This window comes from Cygnus olor, chromosome 4, assembly GCF_009769625.2.
Source record: "Cygnus olor isolate bCygOlo1 chromosome 4, bCygOlo1.pri.v2, whole genome shotgun sequence".
Classification (NCBI taxonomy): domain Eukaryota; kingdom Metazoa; phylum Chordata; class Aves; order Anseriformes; family Anatidae; genus Cygnus; species Cygnus olor.
The window spans coordinates 60243184-60264126 of record NC_049172.1 but is presented as its reverse complement, the minus strand read 5'-3'; the positions used below and the strand labels follow the sequence as shown (position 1 = coordinate 60264126).

Here is a 20943-nt window from a genome sequence, read left to right as displayed (position 1 = left end):
CTGCTTTGGAAGAAATATTTTATTCTTCCTAACTTAATTTCCCAGTATCAGTTTCATTCTGATGATGCAGTTGATATTGCCCATTACATACCAAAAGTGACACAGAGTTAAGTTTATGGAAATGCAGGTAAGAATGGCTAGTTTTTTTACCAAGTTTATTGTTAAAACTTACTTCTTGATTTAAAACCTAAATGTAGACACTTCATGCACTTACACTTAAGGTCAGTTTGCTGGAGGGGAGGTGTGGTTTGTGGTTTGAGATTTTTGCCAACCTCAGTTTTCTGGGTTCTCTTTCTAAAAACAAACATTTAAAACTTTATTCCCTTTTTGTTTATCTGTTTTCCATAGGGCTATTGGAGCAAATCCTCTTTATTGTGATTGTAACATGCAGTGGCTGTCTGACTGGGTAAAATCAGAATATAAAGAACCTGGTATTGCGCGTTGTGCTGGCCCTGGAGAAATGGCAGATAAACTTCTACTCACAACTCCATCTAAAAAATTTACTTGCCAAGGTACTGTTGGTGATTGTTTATTTGTTATTTACATTTATAATACATTTATTTTTTATATTTATTTACAACTGTGCATTTATTACAGTGTCTTCACTCTTGTCATCATTTCTCCTCATACTTAGGGATCTAGCTGTTGGTTCCTTTCAGGAATTGTATTTATTTTAAAAACTTCTATGACATTTTGTTTTGTTTGCTTTTTTGTTTGTTTTTGTTTGTTTGTTTGTTTGTTTTTCAATCAAGAGATGGAGAAAAGTCTGATTTGCAGTGTAATACTCATCAATATATAGATGTAAATAGGTAGCTGGTACTGTCTCACTAATGAACTAAAATTTAAACATCTACACTTCTCTTAACTAAAGAATGTCCTTTCCCTTCAGACTGTTTACAGTAAAAACTGTAAATACAACTGTAATCCTAGCAGTCTGCATTATCTCAGTGGTATGTAATTGCATCAATATGCCCAGAATGCTGTTTTCTTTGATGTTTCAGAAGAAAGCCTAAAATACACAGAATAGATAAAAGATGTGATTACCTGTAGAAGTCTCATTCTAGATGTTATTATATAGGTAGGTTTCTTGGGGGTTGAAACAAGTATTTATCTCTGTGTTGGTACCAATGTTATTGGCACTTTTATGACAACTTACAATATTTCTGTTTAATTCTCAGGTTCTTTTTCTGAACCTTAGTATCTTTTGTCTTAGAACAGTATCTTTTTGATTCATATGTGAGAGTAGACTTAGTTTGTTTTGCTGTTTAATCTTCCTCAATTCTCTCCATTTCTCTCCTTTTAAGTATTTTGGAAGCATAGCTTCTGCTGTAGCTTCATTTTTCAGACTCAGGCTTATACTTGTAAGTTGTCACTAAGTTTATAGTTATTTTTGAGGCATCAGATAAATATGATCTTATTTTTTGTAGAAGTAACTTATTCTCAGAGTATAGGTAGTCTTCAAGCTATTTTTACGCATTCATCTGTTAATACATTATCAAAGGTGTAAATTCTTCCTTAAAAAAGCTTTGGGACTTCACCAGAGTTAGCTCTCATCCCAAGTTGTTCCTTACAATGTTCTATTCATTCTGTTCATTCTTCTCTCATTAGGCTTTCTGTGAAAAAATGTTTTTGTAATCAAAAAACACTGGAAATCCAACCCATTATTTTGTATGTGATGCCAATTAATTATCCTTCCAAATTCTTCTTAGAATTTTTCAATAGTATTTCTTTGAGGTCATACCTGTGTTAATTGCATAGGACACTCATCTTTTGCAAAGTTCATTAGTCTAATTTTAGATAGAACATTTGGTGGCCAATCTGATCGTTTTCTCTACAAGCATCCACAGAAGAATATTATTGCAGTTATGCTTTTATTACACATTGTTGTAGGTATATAAGTGAAATGAAGGACTTTTTTTGGTTATTTTCTAACTCTGTCATTTTTAAAAAATGAGTCACCCCTTCCTACAATCGTTATTATTTTTCTGTCAGACATTCCAAATAGTACATCTTACTTCCTCTTGCCCATCAGAAAATATCCTTTGTATTATTATGCAGGGAAAGTATTGTATTTCTTTCACTTCCAGGAATAGAAATCTGGTACTATGGGTACCTTTGAGAGAAATAATTTTACTGCCACTGTTCTTCTGTGAAGATGTCATAATTACAGATTGCCACTCAGCAGCTTTTCAATGACAAGATGGCCCTATAAGACAATTATATGTCTGTTATCCAAAGATAAGTAATTTTTTCTTTTGCTTAGAATCATAGAATCTCCTGAGATGGAAGGGACCCACAAGGATCATCAAGTCGAACTCCTGGCTCCACACAGGACCACCCAAAAATCAGACCAGATGTCTGACAGTGTTGTCCAAATGCTTCTTGAACTCTGGCAGGCTCGGTGCTGTGACCAGTGCCCTGGGGAGCCTGTCCCAGTGCCCAACCACCCTCTGGGTGAAGAACCTTTTCCTGACACCCAGCCTGACCCTCCCCTGTCCCAGCTCCATGCCGTTCCCTCGGGTTCTGTCGCTGTCCCCAGAGAGCAGAGCTCAGCACCTTCCCCTCCGCTCCCCTCGTGAGGGAGCTGCAGGCTGCCATGAGGCCTCCCCTCAGCCTGCTCTGCTCTGGGCTGAACAAACCAAGGGACCTCAGCCACTCCTTATACATCTTCCCCTCTAGACCCTTCATCTTTGTAGCCCTCCTTTGGACACACTGCTAGTCTTTCTTATATTGTGGTGCCCCAAACTGCACACAGTATTTGAGGTGAGCCCACACCAGAGCAGAGCAGGACAATCCCTTCCCTCGACCAGCTAGCAATGCCATGTCTGATCCACCCCAGGATACGGTTGGCCCTTCTGGCTGCCAGGACATACTGTTGACTCATATTCAACTTGCTATTAACCAAAATCCCCAGTTCCCTTTCTGTGAGGCTGCTCTCAAGCCTCTCATCCCTCAGTTTGTATGTATAGCCAGGTTTACCCCTTCTCAGGTGCAGAATCCAGCACTTACTCTTGTTAAACTTCATATAGTTGGTGATTGCCCAGCCCTCTAATTTGTAAAGATCTCTCTCTGCAAGGCATCTCTACCCTTGACAGAGGGTAGGAATAGGAATTAGAAAGATGCTATATTCCTATTAAGAAATAGTTGACTTTTTTTTACAGATACATATCTGTTTATTTTCTGCTATTGCGTACAGACTAACAGGCAAAATGTGTAATTCCCTCCTATCAGTACCTCTGGATTCAGTTCAAACTGAAACTGGTGCTTGAATTTGAATCACATAAAAATAGTTTCCTGTGAAAATGAGCATTTTAAAATGAAGTCTCAGTTATAAAATTCCATAAAAATGGACCTTACTCTTAACTTTATGAATTATTTTCCTCCAGGAACCATCTTAGTGTTTTCTTCTTGCAGCTGTTTTTTCTAGGTTTATGGGCTTTTTTTTTCTTTTGCCTTTTTTTTTCCCCCTTTTTTTTTTATGTGGCCTCTAACAGATTCTCAATCTTTTACTCCTTTACCATCCATGCCCTGCTTCTAGAGATTCCAGGGCCTTGTGGTTTTCTGATACCAGGTAAGGTTGTAAGTGATGGAATGGGTGATATGTTTAAGAACAAACCTTCTGACCTTCCTTTTGTGAACCTCAGACAGACTTCTTTCCTAAGACATGCATGTTTACTGTTTGTTTCTCCGTTTGATGAATTTAGAACTGACTCTTCATGATATATCATTTAACATAGTTATATGAAAAGGTTTGTTATTTTAAAAGCCTAGATTCAGGGTCTGAAAAACGCAATTGCAAATGATCATTGCCACTGCATTGTACTGAAATCAGTGAAAGCAGTTTTGATATGAGTGACTCTGCAGATACTGATTTTGAGGCCATATACAAGAGCAAATAGGAGCTCCCGAGTCATAAAAAGTCAGGATTTCAAGTTTTTCTTGCAAAGGTTTGTCTAGAAACTGGTCTTGGAAGAATTTATATTATGCTTTTCTTCAAAAATATTAGACAAATAAACGAGTGTGTGTGTTTATATTTACCAATAAAATAATATGCATTTAATTTTTCACTCTTTATGAAAGAACAGTGTTTATTTTGCTTTTAAGATTTTTTTTTTCAGTTATAGCTTATTCAAGGATATATATATGTCTGCAGTGTTAAAAGTTAAACAATAGGGTATTCTATTTCATACAGAATATTTTCTTTTCATATACAGGTCTTTTAACACATGCAAGCAGATAAGGGAAGGAATGATATAGTGAAAATGAGAATAGGTTCCAGAACTTCCTTTTCATTAGACTTAAGTAAAAAAAAATCTAAAACTTTTTTTTTGATCTTATAGCTGAAAAATGATGAATCAAATTGATGTTCATTTTCATTGGATCCTCCATACTTAGTAATTTGAAATAAATGCTTATGGCACAAAATCAGATCAGTGTTGTTTACTATCTTGCTGGGAATCATGTTCCCATTTGCTGGCTCTTTTTCAGAAGTGAAATTTAGATTGCTAATCCATATAGGAAAATAACCTCAGTTACTGAATATTTTTTTAATTCATGCCAAATAATTGTCAGTTTATTTCATAAGAAGTAGAAATGAGGCCATCATGTTCAGCCTAATCAGTTGAGACAAGGAAGCAGAGACTGTAAGGCTACAGAACAGTGTTACAATTTATCTTCTTTTATGTATGTGCTTCTCACTCCATATATTTTTCACAGAACATTTTAATACAATCTATCAATAACCAGAAATAGTCTACAGTAAATAGGCAAGACTTTCTGTATGTTAATTCTATGGTGTTTGTTTCAACTCACCTACCTTTACTGTTTGCTGCTTTAACAAGCTATAATCAACTATAGATTTTTCTTTCAAAATAAGGTAATGAAGACAAGAATAGTCAATGATCCATACAGATGGTGACTTTGGCAATTGTCACAAATTACCGTGTTCATCTCCTTGCATTTGCTTGCAAACTGTGACACAGAAGGATACCAGCAACTGCAGATAAAAAGAAAAATTTTTCAGCCTATTCCCAGCATCCCTACTCTATCTTTATAATCATATGGCTTCCTTCCATGCCAGCTCCTTTTCAATGACTTATCTGAGTTTAATTTCCAAAGAAAAAATAAGAAAGTTAAGACATCTGAGTAAAGACAAAACAAAACAAAACCCACCATACCTCAGTAAAAGTGCACTGTTGGTTTGAAAAACATTGCAGTCTGGCTCATTTTGATGAGAGCAATCAGGCAGTTCCACCCCCAGTAGGTCTGAGAAGTCTTTTTTTGTGTGTGTGTTTGTGTGTCTGTGTGTGTGTGTTGTCACTGGAGAAATCACTGGTTATTCTTTAAAATTTACAAATTATCTGTAGATAAGTATAGATTTTTTTCCGTTGGTTAAATACGAAAATAAGCTGGAGGCAATAATGTCATCAGGCAATAAAGCCGGAAGTAGTAGAGAATGTGTGTTCATTCTCTTAATAGGCATTTGGCCAATTCAACCCTGTTTTCTTTTACAGTAATCAATCTTTCAATTTTCATAAAGCATAAGAAAATGAAGCATTATTATAAGCAGGTGATTTCTAAATTTAAACAAATAACTAGTAATTTCTTTGGTTGTCTGACAAAACAAAAAAACAAAAACAACACCAAAACAATAATCGATGGTTTTTAATTTGAAAACTCAATGTGGAAAAAAAAAAAAAAAAAAACTATTACAATTGTAAAGCAATGAAAAATAAATAAATGTCTAATAAATATTTATGTTATAGGGATAAGATTTATGTACTCTAAAGATCTCAGTCACAGCTCTGTCTGGCTTGTGAAACTTTAGATTTTGTCATTATTCATCTCTAAATTCTGTTGTTATAATCATTAATATAAGAAACATGACCACAGGCATTGATGGCAGCCCTTATTTGCACATATATTCATGGTATAGTCTGTGCTATTTTGGGGCTCAACTAATGCAGCAATGTACAGAACTGTAGCTGACTCCATAACAGAGCAAGCTGCAATATAGACCTACTTATGTTGAGATAGCTTGGACAATACAGTTTATAACATTATAGTTCAAGACATTCAACCAATTTACAGGTAATTCTGCCAGTTCATTTTTGCCCTCAGTCCTATGTGATCCTGAAAACAAAAAAATTAAAACAAACAAACAAAAAAAACATTAAAAATTGTGTTCTCAGTAATACCACCAAGGGAGGGGTTAGAAACTGTATAGCTCTTTTTCTCATAGGCAAGTTCTACCCCTAAAGAGACAAAAGCTGAAATTGTATTCTTCATTAAATAAAAAGGAAAGGTAATTATCATGGATCAAAACTGTGCAGATTTCAGATAATGGGGATATAGGAATCATTTTTGGGTCAGTTTTTTACTTTTTTTAACATGATAATTAAAAATCAAACCAAAAAAATTAAGCCCCAAATGTATTTGGGCACATTAGAGGAATTACGGGCAGTCAAGCATTCAATTCATGTAGAAATACCAGAGTCTAAAATACAAACATTGTTTTTAAAATTAGAGCAATGTGCAAATATATCCTGTTAAGTATAAATCAGTGTTAGTTCGTTTATGACTATCACATCTGTATTTTTAAGGGCCCGTGGATGTTAATATTCTCGCAAAATGTAACCCCTGCTTATCGAATCCATGTAAAAATGATGGAACCTGCAACAATGATCCAGTTGACTTCTATAGATGTACTTGCCCATATGGTTTCAAGGTAGGTAATGAATGAAGAAGAAAAAAATATTACTGAAATGTAAGCCTCTCCCTTTTAACATTTACAAGGAGTTTTAATTTACTCCACTAGAGTCTGTATTTTTTTAAATGATGTCCTTGATCCCTGCATAGGGTCAAGATTGTGATATTCCTATTCATGCCTGCATCAGTAACCCATGCAACCATGGTGGAACTTGTCATCTGAAAGAAGGAGAAAAAGATGGGTTTTGGTAAGTTGTTTTTAATTGTAATATCAGAACGGAAATCTATTGACTCTTATAATATATGAAATAACTTTGGTGTTAATCTTTGGGTTCTCTTTGTTGGTAATTGCACCACAAAGTCAGGTTTTCAGTGCTTCTCAAGTTTTCAGAACATGTTACTGTCCATGGAAAGCTTCTAAAGCTCTGACAGTGTTGAAAACAACAACAAATGATTGTGATTAGTTGAGGCTTATCAGGTCAAGACAACATAGTATTGACTCCATTATGCTAATTAATAGCTGTCTAGATCCCTGCTGAAAAAATCTCACAATTCATCTGTTGTTGTGTGTATTACTTCAACAGACAGCATGTAAATGATAAAATGTAAATCCCAGTGAAACAGAAAATTAATGATTCATTTGAAACTCACTATGCCAGCAGATAAACATGCTGTGAGCATTTTTAATCTTGAGTTATTTAATCACACAGTACAATTACTCCAGATGTACTTCATGAATTATGAAATAAAGTTCTTTAGCATTCTTCTGTGAAATTATTAGTCATTTAATAACCTACACCTCAAGCTTGTTAAAAATGACACTTCAGAAAGAAACAATTCATTATCCTGCAATTCGTTAAGACATTATTCTCATTTTTTATCATAAATTCTGCCCCAAAATTAGTTTTCTATTAAAAATTAAGCATATACATCTCAATATTATGCCTCTAGAATTTAAAGTGACATAATCACATCTCAGAATTTGACTTTTTTAATTTATTTGTTTAAACACTACATATTTTGAAAATTAAAGCAATCTTATAATCAAAGTTGCAGGAGTTATAGATACTGCAAATTGCATGTAAATGCATTTATGGTCATATTTGAGTGACCTTTTACATTTACTACCTTTTTATATATTTGCTTTGCATAAACATATGTAAAAGCAAAATAAAAGTTACAGCTTTGAAGAGCTTATATAGTCTTTGTTTTTATATTAATACATGTATTGTACTTGGAACTTTAAACAGAGCTTTATGATGGTGCATTTAATTGAATGATAGTAGAATAGTAGTACTACATACTAATCCCTGATTCCACAGTCTTTTCCATGTGTTTAAATTAACAAAAATAAATAAAAGACATATAATCTCATTTTATAATATAACAGGTGTTTCTAAAGGAGTGCCCAGTTATGAAATTTAAACTCCTTTAACTAAAAATAAAGGCACAAATTGTTATTGTTGCTGCTTTTTCTGTAACTTAAAATGTTAAAATATTTTGGTAATGTTTGTTATATGTTTTTTTGTATTATATCATCCATTTTCCTTTAGAGGGGATAGTGATTATGAATTAATGTACTTATTAATTACAGTATTTCTTGTCTGGTCTCCCCAGCTAAAAAGTTCATGTGGTCGGTTTTATTTTCTGTGTTACAGGTGCACTTGCGCAGATGGATTTGAAGGTGAAAACTGCGAAATAAATGTGGATGACTGTGAAGACAATGACTGCGAAAATAATTCTACTTGTGTGGATGGAATTAATAACTATACTTGCCTCTGTCCACCTGAATATACAGGTAAGAGTATAAAGAGCAAGTACAGGTAATTCAAGAATTCCTAGTAGAGAAACAGTCATGTTTTTCAGTTTGCAGATGAATTAGTGGTCATTCTACAATTGGTTTAAAGTCAAGTTTCCCTCAATATTTTTCTTCAGTAAGGCTTGTAGTCAAAAGTAGACTTTACACCCATTCATTAATTCCTCTGTTTTGAAATTACAACATTTTGATATTTAAAAGTTCTTTCAAAATGTGTCCCTTACATCTGTTTACCTAAACCAACCAGTCCAGTGAAGAATCCCTCTAGTTGTTGAAATCTGAAAAATATTCTTCTTTTGTCTTACATTGTCCAAGCTGCTACCAGGGCAAAAAAGGATCTATCTGTGCCAGTAGGAAACTGGATTTGGCATCCCTAGATGCTGTCCTGCCCTCCTGTAGAAAGATTAATGCAGATTGTGATGCTTTCTGCTCTAGCACACAAGAAAATAGCATTATTAGAGTGTGTGAAATTGTTCATTTCTATCAGTTGGCAGCCAGGCCAAAGCATTACCCTTTCTTTCTTTGAAACAGAGGGTCTCTTGCTTATTTTCACAATCTCTGTGAGAATGAAGAACAGTTACAACAGGAACACTGGAGAACAAGAATTAGGATCTATTGTTTCTGTTGATATGTTGTTCAGTTTTTCTAGACATCTATTTTCTGTCAGCTAGTGGACTACTAGAAGAATGCAGAGCTTAAATTCACAAAACCATGATTTGAAATACATGACAAAGAAATGTCAAATCCTCCATAACCTAGGAATTAGATATACCTAGTCATCCTATATAGTAACTATAATTAATCCTATTTTGGCTGTCAGATAAGCTTTTTAATGCCCTCAGGGAACACTAAATTTGAGCTTTGGATGACTGTGAGGAGAGGTGAACTCATGAAGTAATTTTATTTATTGTAAACAAAATTAGCACCTTTTTAATCCAAGGTATTTCCATCATTAGTTCTACAACCTACAGGATTGCTCAATTGATTTAGGGCATTCAAATTTAAAGTCAGTATTTAAATCTTGGAAACCCACAATAGTGAAAATGACAGAACACCGGTAAAAGAAATGCAACTTCATAATCTAATATATGTATTTGTGCAGTACTTATTCTGAGTAAATGTTTGGAAGAAATTTCTTCCTGCAGAATGAGCCACAATACCTAAAGCAATACAGGTTAAAAGGTTAAGTCGACAGAATAAGATACATAAGAACAACTGGGTGGTCCACATCTGGAAAATTAGACATAACCTTCTGCTTAACCATACTCATTTGCCAGGTACTGCTACCTTAATACCTAGAAGCAACTGACAATTCAAGCCTTAGAAAAAAATAACAGGTAACTGCTTCAATAAGTAGTGGCAGATGTTTGTTATTTCTCAGATAATTAATATTTTAGCTATGTCTGAGTCAAGCTTCAGATTCCCGAGATTCAGTTGCCATCTCCTTTAAAAAGGATCGGATACTCTGCTGTGTAGGATGGTAGAGAGCAAACCAGTCACACGAGCTGAGTTTTCCTGTTTGGTGATTTCATGCTAGGAGGTTTCATGTACTTATTAAATAGCAGACAGTTCATTTGCACGTCCATTTCTCCTCAGCAGTTTCGCAGTTTTTTTGCATGTTACCTGTTTCTTCATTTTCGACATCGCTCTAGGTGCATTTGGACTGCTAGGGCCAATAGCTTGTTGTATTCACAATATCCCATGGGAAGGACTGCTTTGCATTAAATATCCATGGAGTGGATACAAAGGCATGTTTATGTGTGCTACCCTAAAATTTTGATTAAGTGCGCCTCTTGTATTTCTGTAGTATGGTAATTGAAATGTATGTTTTATATTTACAATTGAAACTTCAATTGTAGCATTTCTATATATATGTATGTATATGGTTAGAGCAAAAAGGGAAGCATAAGGATTGGTAAGATATTTAACTTGATGTTTGTATTGCAGTTTTGTTTTTAGTTTAAATAAAATAAAGTGTATTTTTTAATTTGACTCATCACTGAGGAAGTGGCGATTACTTTTCTTTGAGGAGGCTGCTGTTGCTGTAGAACAGTTTGTGCCTAATTCTAAAGGGAAAATGCTATGAGTTTATATGGCAAGTGTTCTTGTTTCCTAACAGTAATCCTTTTAGAAAAACAGATTTGCTTTTATGGATTTGGTGCCTAGTCATAATTGTTACTGAAATCAGTAAGTCATGTGAATAGGTGAGAATCTTCTCACCAGCTCAAAAATAAATCAAAACAATCTATTGGTAATCAGTAAGTTTAGCTGTTCTGTTCTCAAAAACTGTTGAGATTTTACACTATCTCATTAGATTATTTCAACACGTTACCAAAAACAGACACACATGCAAGACCAGAGCCTCATTTCATAGATAAATTGGACGTAAGTTGTAGCAAAATTTCATTTTTTTCATTCCACAGGATACAGTGCAGAATTCTACAGTACACTGTCTTACAAAGCATCTGAAGATAGACACAAGGTGTGAGATCTTAAGTTAGTTTTAATCCAGATGAGTTGTAAGGAGAAAATGTAAAACATCAAGCTGGTCTTTACACCTGTCATCCCTGATCTTGCATAGTAATTAAATAACTTGGAGCATTAAGAGTTAAACTGACAATAGTCTGGACACATTGGGATCTAGAAATGGTAGTGTTCAGAATACAAAATAATCTTACAGTTGCCTCTAGTGTATATGCGATACCAAATTATTTATAACATATTTTTTTCTCTGGCCAATAACTTGATTTCAAAGATAAGTAACAAAATCCCTGCCAAGTATAGATACAGTGATTTTTCATGAGGAACTTTATAAGCATTTGGATCTTGGTATCTGTTCTAACAGGTTAAAATCAGATTTGCATATTGTTAATGTGGTGTGTTTTTTTGTTTTGTTTTGTTTTTATGGAAGGTATTTTTCGCTTGATGAATTCCTGTACTAGCTGGGCAAAAATAAACTAACCATCAGGAAAACTGTCTATATACTCAGCAGATTGAAAAATATATGTAGTTTTAAATACAAAGGTACTTATCTCTAGCTCAGAAAGTCCCTGGGCTGTAAGGTGCTGGAGGCTTGGACAGTGTATATAACAGAAAAATACCACCATAGACTTGTCCTGTTCTCTTTTAATTTTATTGGCCATGCGTTGAATTGTTTATGTTCAAGATGTCACAGAACATATATACTGGATGTGGAAGTGCACCAGCCCAGAATATTTTTTTTTGAGTGAATGGTTATCTACAAACATGCTTTATATTTCACACAGCATAATATAAGAAAGAAGTCAGTTGGAACCTGTTGGTATGAATTGTAAATCATTCTTATTTAAAGTTTTAATTTTATGTAGAAGGCTTACTGGAATCTCACCTCTGGAAATACATATAAAAAATACAAAAAAAAAATGTTATAGGGAATGTTATAATGCAAAACCAAACAGTCACTTTCTGCCTTTTCTAAAAATCTGATGAAAATTGACACTTCTCAGTTAAGCATTGTTGATTTTAATATATATATATTTATATATATTACATATATATATAAAAGCCTGTTAGCTTATGTTATTGCTTAAGAATCGGGAATCCATTTTTTCTCTGCCTCAGTTAAGTTTTACAATTGCCTCCACAATTACAGGTGGAAAGACAAAGAAAGGTATTTGCATGATACTGTGAGCTTTCTTAAGATCACAGACTAACTGTGAAGTAACAGGAAATAAATGCAATCATCAGACATTCAGACTGTCTGATGAAACCTTGAGAAATAAAACATTTAAAATGCATCACTATGTCCTGCACTCTTTAACTCTGCTATTCTGTAAACATTATCATCTCCTTTATTTTAAACTCAATCTAGTAAACATCAGGTCATTTTATGTACATTCTATAGATTACAGATGATCATTTCTCTTGCTCATTGCCATCAGTCATTAGATCACAGATCTAACTGATCCAAAACTAAAACCTTTCCTATGCCACCAGTGGCATGTACTTCTTACCTTTTCTGTTTGTTTTGCTCTGCTGTAGGTGAGACTCTGAAGCTTGCTTCATTTTGCTAATCAACCTCTCTTGCTGCTATAGTTGTGCATTAGCTTAATGTGCTATGCTGTTGTATTACAATGTAAAAAGTCTCTTGTCTCTTCTGTCTTTGTCACTGCAAGCTGCTAATCTGAATGAAGTGGAAAAAGGTCAGTTGTCTTTTAAGCCTATTTTCACTTACTTTGTTTTTTCACTTTCCTTTCCTTAAAGGTGCATGGATTTCAGTTCTTAAATAAGATCAAATGAATCGTATATAGGTATCATTTAGAAAGCTCACTGCAAATCCTCAAATCAGGCACCTTGATCTAGCTGTGAATACATGTCAAAAGAATCTTGTTTAAGCTACAGATCACTGTGCAGGAGTACTTTAATACTACCTTCACTGTCTTTTTTTTCAGATATATTAGAAATTTGTGCATCCTGATAGGACTAACAAAAAGGTTTACATGGTGATCTTCTGAAATCTTTAGTCTCATTATTTTTAAAACATACCTTGGTTCCGTTCTAATGTATTCTGTATTATATAGCACTGTTTTGCTGTAATTTCTTCATTAGATGATGGTACTAGACATTTTTCTGGAGTATAAAATGGCAATCCCCTTGCTTATCATATCTGTGACCTTTTTTTTTTTTTTTTTGCCATAAGTATCTAAATATCTAAAATATCTGAAATGAACACATTAAGCTCAGACTATTGTACAGGAAAGGTAATGGTGGAAATATTTATGACACTAACTTTGGATGTTCCTGATCTTTTTAGTTTTAAAAGTTTCTGCCTAACACCTATTTCACTAACAGAGGTAAACCAACTTCTGTACAAGCTGATCTATGCAATCTGAGAACTAACATAATCAGTAACAATATATTTATAAAGTTATATTTATATACTTATAGTTATTTATATTTCTACAACTAGCTTTATAGTTTTGAAAGCAAATGAGTCAAGTCATCTTGTAGTGTATTTGCCATCAAGTTAATTTGATAAACCTGTTGTGCTGTCTATAAAACAATATAATATTTCACTAGTAATGAAAAATATTTTTCATTAACCGCTAAACGGCATGTAGAGCAAGTCTGCAATTATACCATCAATTTTGATTAATTTAGACATCTGGGGAATTATTCTTACAACTTAAATTCAGAGTCTAAATACCCTTTGCAAATGATAGAGTGAAACAGACATTTCCAGAAAGTAATTCCAACTGTAGGTGTTCCATGATTAAAGTTGTATTCAATTTAGACATGTTCCTCTATTTGCCTTTTACTGTTATTATTTGGACAGAAAAGATAGCTCCCCATTTTTCTTTCCCCCTTGTCACTTCCTAAGTTTTTATGTCTATAGTGTTCTGTTACTGTCCCAGTATGAAACTGTTTGATTTTATAAAAAGAGTATTTGACACTAGGAAAACTAGAAAAAGTGAAAGCTCAGTTTAGAGAAACATAAAAATTGAGTTCTTTGTTATCCGTGCAAATATATTTGTATGCTTAATAGTAAATCAGCCAAGCAGACTACAATAACTTGTTCAGCATCAGTGATTTATGGATAAAATTTGGTTTGTCACTGATTTCCAGCAGTGTAAACTGAAAAATTTTAGGATTTTCTTTTGTAAATGAAACAAACAAACAAAAACCCAAGCTTATTTTCTATGTCCATGAAAATATGGCTTTTTAAATGGAATGTAAACTGAAGATGTGACTGTAGAAAGACTCAAGTCCCAATTTCAAGTTGAAACAGATGTTATTTGTGTATAATTAGGCTTGCTGGTATTTTGCATGTCTTTAAAATGTGATAAAAGGTAGAAAGGCAATGAATCCTAAACAGAACTGTAGTCATTGTAAATGTATGACACAAGTGTGAACTATAACATGTTAAAATTACTGATTTTATCAAGAATACATTTCTCACAAACAAATTATCAAAGACCCAGGGATATGAACTAAGTTCAGCATCAAAGTTAAGCAGATGTGTGTGATAAATGCTTGTATTTTCTTGCCAGCTGAACATGAAAGTCAATTATCGGTCTATAACTTGCTTGAAGGATCAGTCAGTTTTATCATGGCATACATCTTTTGAATTGTGACAGTTGTAGGAAGAAAGGATAATTTTAAGTAATCATCTCAGTTTAGGCAAGCCCTAGACACAGATGTAAATTCTAGCTTCATATCTTTCAAAACTTCATTACATGGCCTTCTAGCTGCTACAATAAAGGAGTTTACAATTCAGTTGGTAACCAAATAAGTACCTGCCTAAAGTTTAAGCATGCAAGCAATCAAATGCAAATCATACCATATAAAACTTGATTAAAATTCTAATTATTTTATTAAATCAGGATCATAATCCTCAGTCTTGTAAGAATTACACACTAACGTTACAACTTCTAAGAATAAAACAATACCTTTGCTACCCTTGCTTTTCATCACTTGTAAGATTTTCTTTCATGAAGATTAGTAGTCAAGCTCGTAATATACAATAGTACAGTCATTTGAAGTATATTAAAGTATTCTAGCTGCATTTCCATGAAGGGGGAGTATACATCCTTGGCAATCTAAGCCACTTGCTACTAGTTTGATCACTACCATTAGTGATTCTAGTCTATGATCATAGAATCACAGAATGCTAGGGAATGTAAGGGACCTTGAAAGATCGTCTAGTCCAATCCCCCTGCTGGAGCAAATGATCCATTGTTCTGTTTTCCTTAAGTGTCTTAAAGCTTATCTGCCTAAAGTTACTTTTTTTTTTTTTTTCTGCCAAACAGCATACATACAAAATAATTTAAAATGTTAAACTAAATAAGCCCCATCTTGCAGATCTACAAGCATGAGACATAGCTGAACAGAGGTAAGCAATGGTAAAAGACGGGAAAAGTCTAGCAATGAATCACATTTAGAATTTTACTTTAAAATTAAGTTCCAAAAATATTTTCCAATTCCAAAAAAATATATAAATTAAATATTATAAACTGCTTCCTTCTGTAACTGTGAAAAAAAATAAGCTACATTATCCCCTGTAGAGTAGATATTTTTGTCTTTTGTGAATAGTAAGCTCAGTACTTTAAATACTTTGTTGTCTACTGTTTGTCAAATTCAAGACTTCATAAAAATGCAGCAATTTCTGTATATATTTTGTTAAGTAGCACTAAAGTTTCCTAACCATTCCCACAGTCTGTTGACTATTTCAGTCAGAAGTAATTAATAGAGACACCAAATCAAACACTCCGACTATAATACCTAGCTCATAAAACAGACTGCAGAAGTTAACTCACAATTTATGGCAGGCAAGTTCAGAAGCTGGAACAGATAAATATGTACACATAGAAAATCCTGCTGTACTAGTAATTACCCATAATTCTGCAGTATGTATTTGGTATTTTAGTTTTGGAGCAATTAATAAGTATTCTAGCAAAAAAATGATTATGATGATTAAAATTGACCATTCTTTCTTTTGAATCATTTCTCTAATTTATATTCTAATATCATACTCAGTTTTGCTAATACACTGGTGATTTTATGCTTGTTTCTTCAGTAAGCTTGTCTGTAATTTTCAATGTGCTGTAATATTCAGCAGCCCATGTTCATTTGTCTTAGCGCTCTTCTCTTCATTCAGAAATATACTGGGTCACATTCCTTTATATAACTATATTTTAAATTTATTGTCCAATTAGCAAAATAGCAATGATGTAAATCATTTTTCATAACATTGCATTGTTCTTTATCATTTGTTGTACTATATGTCTTTATATATTGGAAAATCCAAAGGTTTTTTTTTCTATGATTTATAATGTCATCAAATCATAACAGTGTATTAATATACACAGAGGAAACAAAAACTGACCTGTGAATCTAGCAACTTATATCTTTGGTTAGGTAATCAAGGGTTGCACACAACTCATTATGAATATTGAATAGTGCTGTCTGACTGTTTATATCTGAAACATCATCTATATCTAGTGGTAAAATCTCAGCAAATATTCCAGTTTTGATGTTGGAGGGTTGCCTTCATTCAGACTATGTCGATCACACAGAGTTCCACTGGTTTTAGTGCTACTACGTACCAGAAACCAGACTCCATAGCTTTTAAGATGTCTCATGAAAACAGAACAGTTTCTAATTAAATTTTGGAACTTTTTCATTGATTTTTTGACACTTTATGTACTGCTTATTTTTAAACAAACTAGTCTGTTGCTTTTTTTTTTTTTCTGTGTACAATAATGTTCCCATTGTCATCTTCAAAAACATGGTTACTTAGCCAAGCTCAGTTACAACAGCCTTAGTATTGTTATATGATGAGTAAAAGAAGGTACAGACACACTGGTAGTAAGCTTCCTTGAACTGAGACATTTTTTCACAATTGTTTTACATTATTTTGTAGAATGGTTTTAAAAACATTCCATGTTTTTTAAAATCAGAGAACTCTCTAACATTTCCTTCCAGTAAAGTCAAGAAGCATAACTAGATAAATCTGATATTTCCTTCAGTGAGCTTTTCACTTTCATCACTCTTTTCATTTCAACAAAATTATTTTCTCCCCTTCACCATTGTCTCAATTAAATTCTGAATAACACATTGGTTATTCAATATGCTAAAAGAGATGTTACTTTACGAGGAAGCTATTATTTAGTGATTCAGATTCCGTGTCATGTATTTCTACTTACTTTTTCTATTTACTTTTCCTCAAACAGTTATGTTTTCATTATGGAAAAGCTCCACTCAGAAGATAAATCTGTTAACAGTACAAATTAAGAACTAGTGGTTTTTTTTTTTTTTTTTTTTTGGGGGGGGGGGGGCGGGGAGGGTGTTCTTCTTATATTCTCATTGAGAAGTTCAGTATCTGATGTAAATTCTTTGGATTCCATCTTCGATTTTTTTTTCTTTTTATTGATTCTGTGTGCAAGTCTGTCATGAATTCTACTGTTTCTTTATAATGAAAGAGTTTGTACTTCCTGTAAAATTGACCTTTTTGTTCATAGGGCTTTGAACATTCTCCTTTCACTACATCTTCACTGCATGGAACACCATGTTTACAACGCCCTTTCGTTGATTCCAGTTTCCTTTCCTAGGCTGGTTGCTAACTGTTTAATTGAAAGCTCTCTGCAATTATATGATTCTGATTTATTTCACACTATGTACAATTTCCAAATGCAGAGATACTTTCCTTCCTTTTACTCTATCACAGCACATAAAGCCCTGTCTTTTCAAGACAAGTGTTGTTTTTTTAATCTTCCTTTATATTGTGGAAAGTTTCCACAGACTACTCAAATCAAAATCTGACCATAATTTCAAAAGCATCTGATGATACTTTCAAACCATTTGGCTGCAGTAGGTCTGGTGGTATAACATTGATTTTACAATTTGAATTGGATACTTTTCAAAACTGTAAGCATTTTTAAATCCTAAATGTCTAGTTTTACTCTCAGCCTATATGCAGGATTCCCAGCTATGACTTGGGAATTAAGACTTTTCAAGCATCCCTGAACATTTTGTGAGGTAATTCAACTTTCAGTGTAGTTCTGAAGACACCATCAACTCATGACTACTAAAATGCAGTGTACTCTAAGAAATTATGTTATTTTATAAGTACCTGGATAAAAAATAAAAAAATGGACATGCTTAGACACTGCTCACTTAGAAGTCTTCAAGAAACTTCAGAAGTCTATAGTAATCTAAGCCACGGCCCAGTTTCTCTTCTGTACCAAAATCAATGCCAATTCAGTGAAGTTGACAGTAGATTGCTTGCTTCTATAACACCAGTCCTAATTCGTCTTCTGAAAAAGTATTATTTTTTTTTCCACTGACCTCTTATTGTGCCTACAGAGACAGGAAACCTACAGCCCTGCTGGAAAGATAGGCTCAATGTGTCATATTGGAAGGTCTGTGGTATACTGTTAGGAGTAATAATCTTGGGAATGTTTAGAAAGTTTTTTTGTCCTAGCCTTATAAGTACTGAACAAACATACTTTTTTATTATTTGTAATTGAGTTGTCATATATGTGTGTGTGTGTGTGCACATATCTTTATGCATACATATACATTTCTAATCCATAGGAATGCATATAAACTAAGTTAAAAAAAAAAAAGTGCTTTTTGCTTGTTCCTCTGCATGTTCTTGAAAATCTGAATTCTCTATTCAATATTCAACAATATCTCACTCTGAAATGTTGACGGCCTTTAAATGGCTTTTAGCCATTGCAACAAGTTCTACAAATTGACTAAAGACTATGTGAAGAATTACTTCAAACAAAACCCTTTGAACAGAGAAGCGGATCTGGTTTTTGTTTGATATATCATGGGATGCTAAGAATCCCTGGTATTTCAGGATTCTTTGTGCACTGACCTAGCCATAACAGTTTCACGCTTCAAGACTAGTAAGTCCATAGAGAGTTTGAAGAGGCTTTGAGGATAGAATTTAAATCCTGTGTATTAGTCATCTTCAGTGGCCTTTATTTGATCTTCATTCAGTTTCCTAAATATATTGACTATCACATTGTTATTGACAGCTTTCCTGAGGTCTGTTAAATAGCCTGTGCTTGAACACCATTGTCTTGTGTTAATTCAACGCTTATTTGGTTTTGTATGGAAAATGCTCTACTTGCAAATTGGTAAGGTGCTATATTTGGTTTGTTGTTTGTTTTTTAATCTTTGTGTGGAACCAGTGGAGCCAGTCTGGATCTTTTGTTTTTGTTTTTTGTTTTTGTTTTCCCCTACCAGATGGCTGTGATGCACTTTTCTAGCTGTTTTTCTTTTTTTATCCATGTTCAAGGTTATAGCGAGGTTCCATGCATTATAAAACCTTAACATATATATTACTGATGTGTTTTTATGCAGCACAACCATCTTGGCTCTTGTTCAGTTTTGCCTTTTTCTCTGACATTGCTGCTAATGGGGACTGTTCCTCAACTCTAAATTTTATTTGTTTTTCTACTGTTTGAAATAAATTTTACATATCCTAAGAAATAAGTTCTGGAAATAATATGTGAGGTCTTGAGTAGTCATGATAGTATGTAGTCTTAAACAATGGTATGTAAGTATGCTTGCTGTGGAAATGACAGCTTTCTAAGGAGGATCTGTTGAAGCTGCCCCCCCACACACACCCCAACCCCAGAAAAAAAAAAAAAAAAGGCAAGACAAATAGACATTTAACTATCTACTGTTGCTTTCAGTTTATTATTACGTGTACTTCTGTAATGCCAGAAAAGCCCATGTAAGACAGAGAGTAGTTTCTGTGTTGTGCTAAGCACTCTGAGAACTTGACAAGAAGCACTTTAAGATGTCAGAAACATTATTGCTTAATGACAGTAGTAGCTGAGGAGCTTGTTCATACACATATACGTGCATATGTATTTTGGAAGGTACCTTAATTCAAATTCCTGCTCTAGAACTCCATTTTGATGTTATTATCCTGTACCTTTCTGCCTTTTTCCAATCCACCTGTTGGTGATTCTACCCAAGATGTGTCCCTAAATGGTCTGCCTTTCTTCTTTCCCCCACTGTACTCATGATGATGTTGTCCTCATCCTCAGTACTGTGCTGCCTTCCAGCAGATATTGATTGCTCATTCAGGGTCTTTTCATTGGTGGCCAGTGTCCAGACAAGAGGCAATGGGCACAAACTGGAACACGGGAGTTTCTATCTAAACATCAGGCAGCACTTCTGTGCTGCGCAGGTGACAGAGCCCTGGAACAGGTTGCCCAGAGAGGCTGTGGAGTCTCCTCTTTGGAGATCTTCAGAAGTTGCCTGAACATGGTTCTGGGTAGCCTGCTTTGGATGGCTGTGCTTGAGCAGAGGGTTGGGGCAGGCGGCCTTAAACATGCTGTGATCTAGCTACACTGCTGGCCAGCACCACACTTAGCTGAGTAAAACTGAGGGATATTAAGTATTGTTCTTCCTGAATTGAAGTTTGACTTGAGCACTGAAGACATCTGCTATCTTCTGCTCTTTTCTTCCTCATTTTGGTGCACAGTTCAATTTCTCTACTCACTTGACAAATAACAAGGAGCAACCCTACTCCTTCCATAGTTTTAGGTCCCAATAGATCTACGAGTCTCTAAATTCATCAGGTATAGGGTTTAAAATACGTATATTCTTCTTATGGATGCTAGAATAATTATACTTCTTTTACAAACCAGTGATAAAATTTGTGAGGACACTATTCATGGTATCTTCTGATTAGTTAGGGAACAAGACATTAGTTGATCTGTTTACATACCTGTAAGTGTTTACTTTTCAAAAAGTTGCAATGAGGTCCTATTTTAACCATATTAAAATATTTTATAGATTATCCAGCCCATGTTAAGCTTCTAACAGCAGGGAATTATTTTTCTTTTCACAGAACAGGTATATTATGACATATTATGACAACACATAATTGTGGTATATTGGATTGTCAATTA

The 20943-nt window shown here is 34.0% G+C and overlaps 1 protein-coding gene across 18 annotated transcripts in view; it reads left to right on the top strand.

The window, feature by feature from the left end:
- SLIT2 (slit guidance ligand 2) overlaps positions 1 to 20943 on the top strand; it is a 260326-nt gene that overhangs the window by 216564 nt on the left and 22819 nt on the right. For 10 of the 18 annotated variants that reach the window (XM_040555202.1, XM_040555199.1, XM_040555205.1 and 7 more), the window contains 5 exons: positions 349 to 512; positions 6603 to 6727; positions 6859 to 6956; positions 8367 to 8506; positions 12679 to 12705. In XM_040555202.1, the coding sequence (XP_040411136.1) occupies positions 349 to 512; positions 6603 to 6727; positions 6859 to 6956; positions 8367 to 8506; positions 12679 to 12705 (554 nt within the window). The remainder of the gene's footprint in view (positions 1 to 348; positions 513 to 6602; positions 6728 to 6858; positions 6957 to 8366; positions 8507 to 12678; positions 12706 to 20943) is intronic. The other 8 variants (XM_040555212.1, XM_040555210.1, XM_040555203.1 and 5 more) reach the window with 1 other exon arrangement.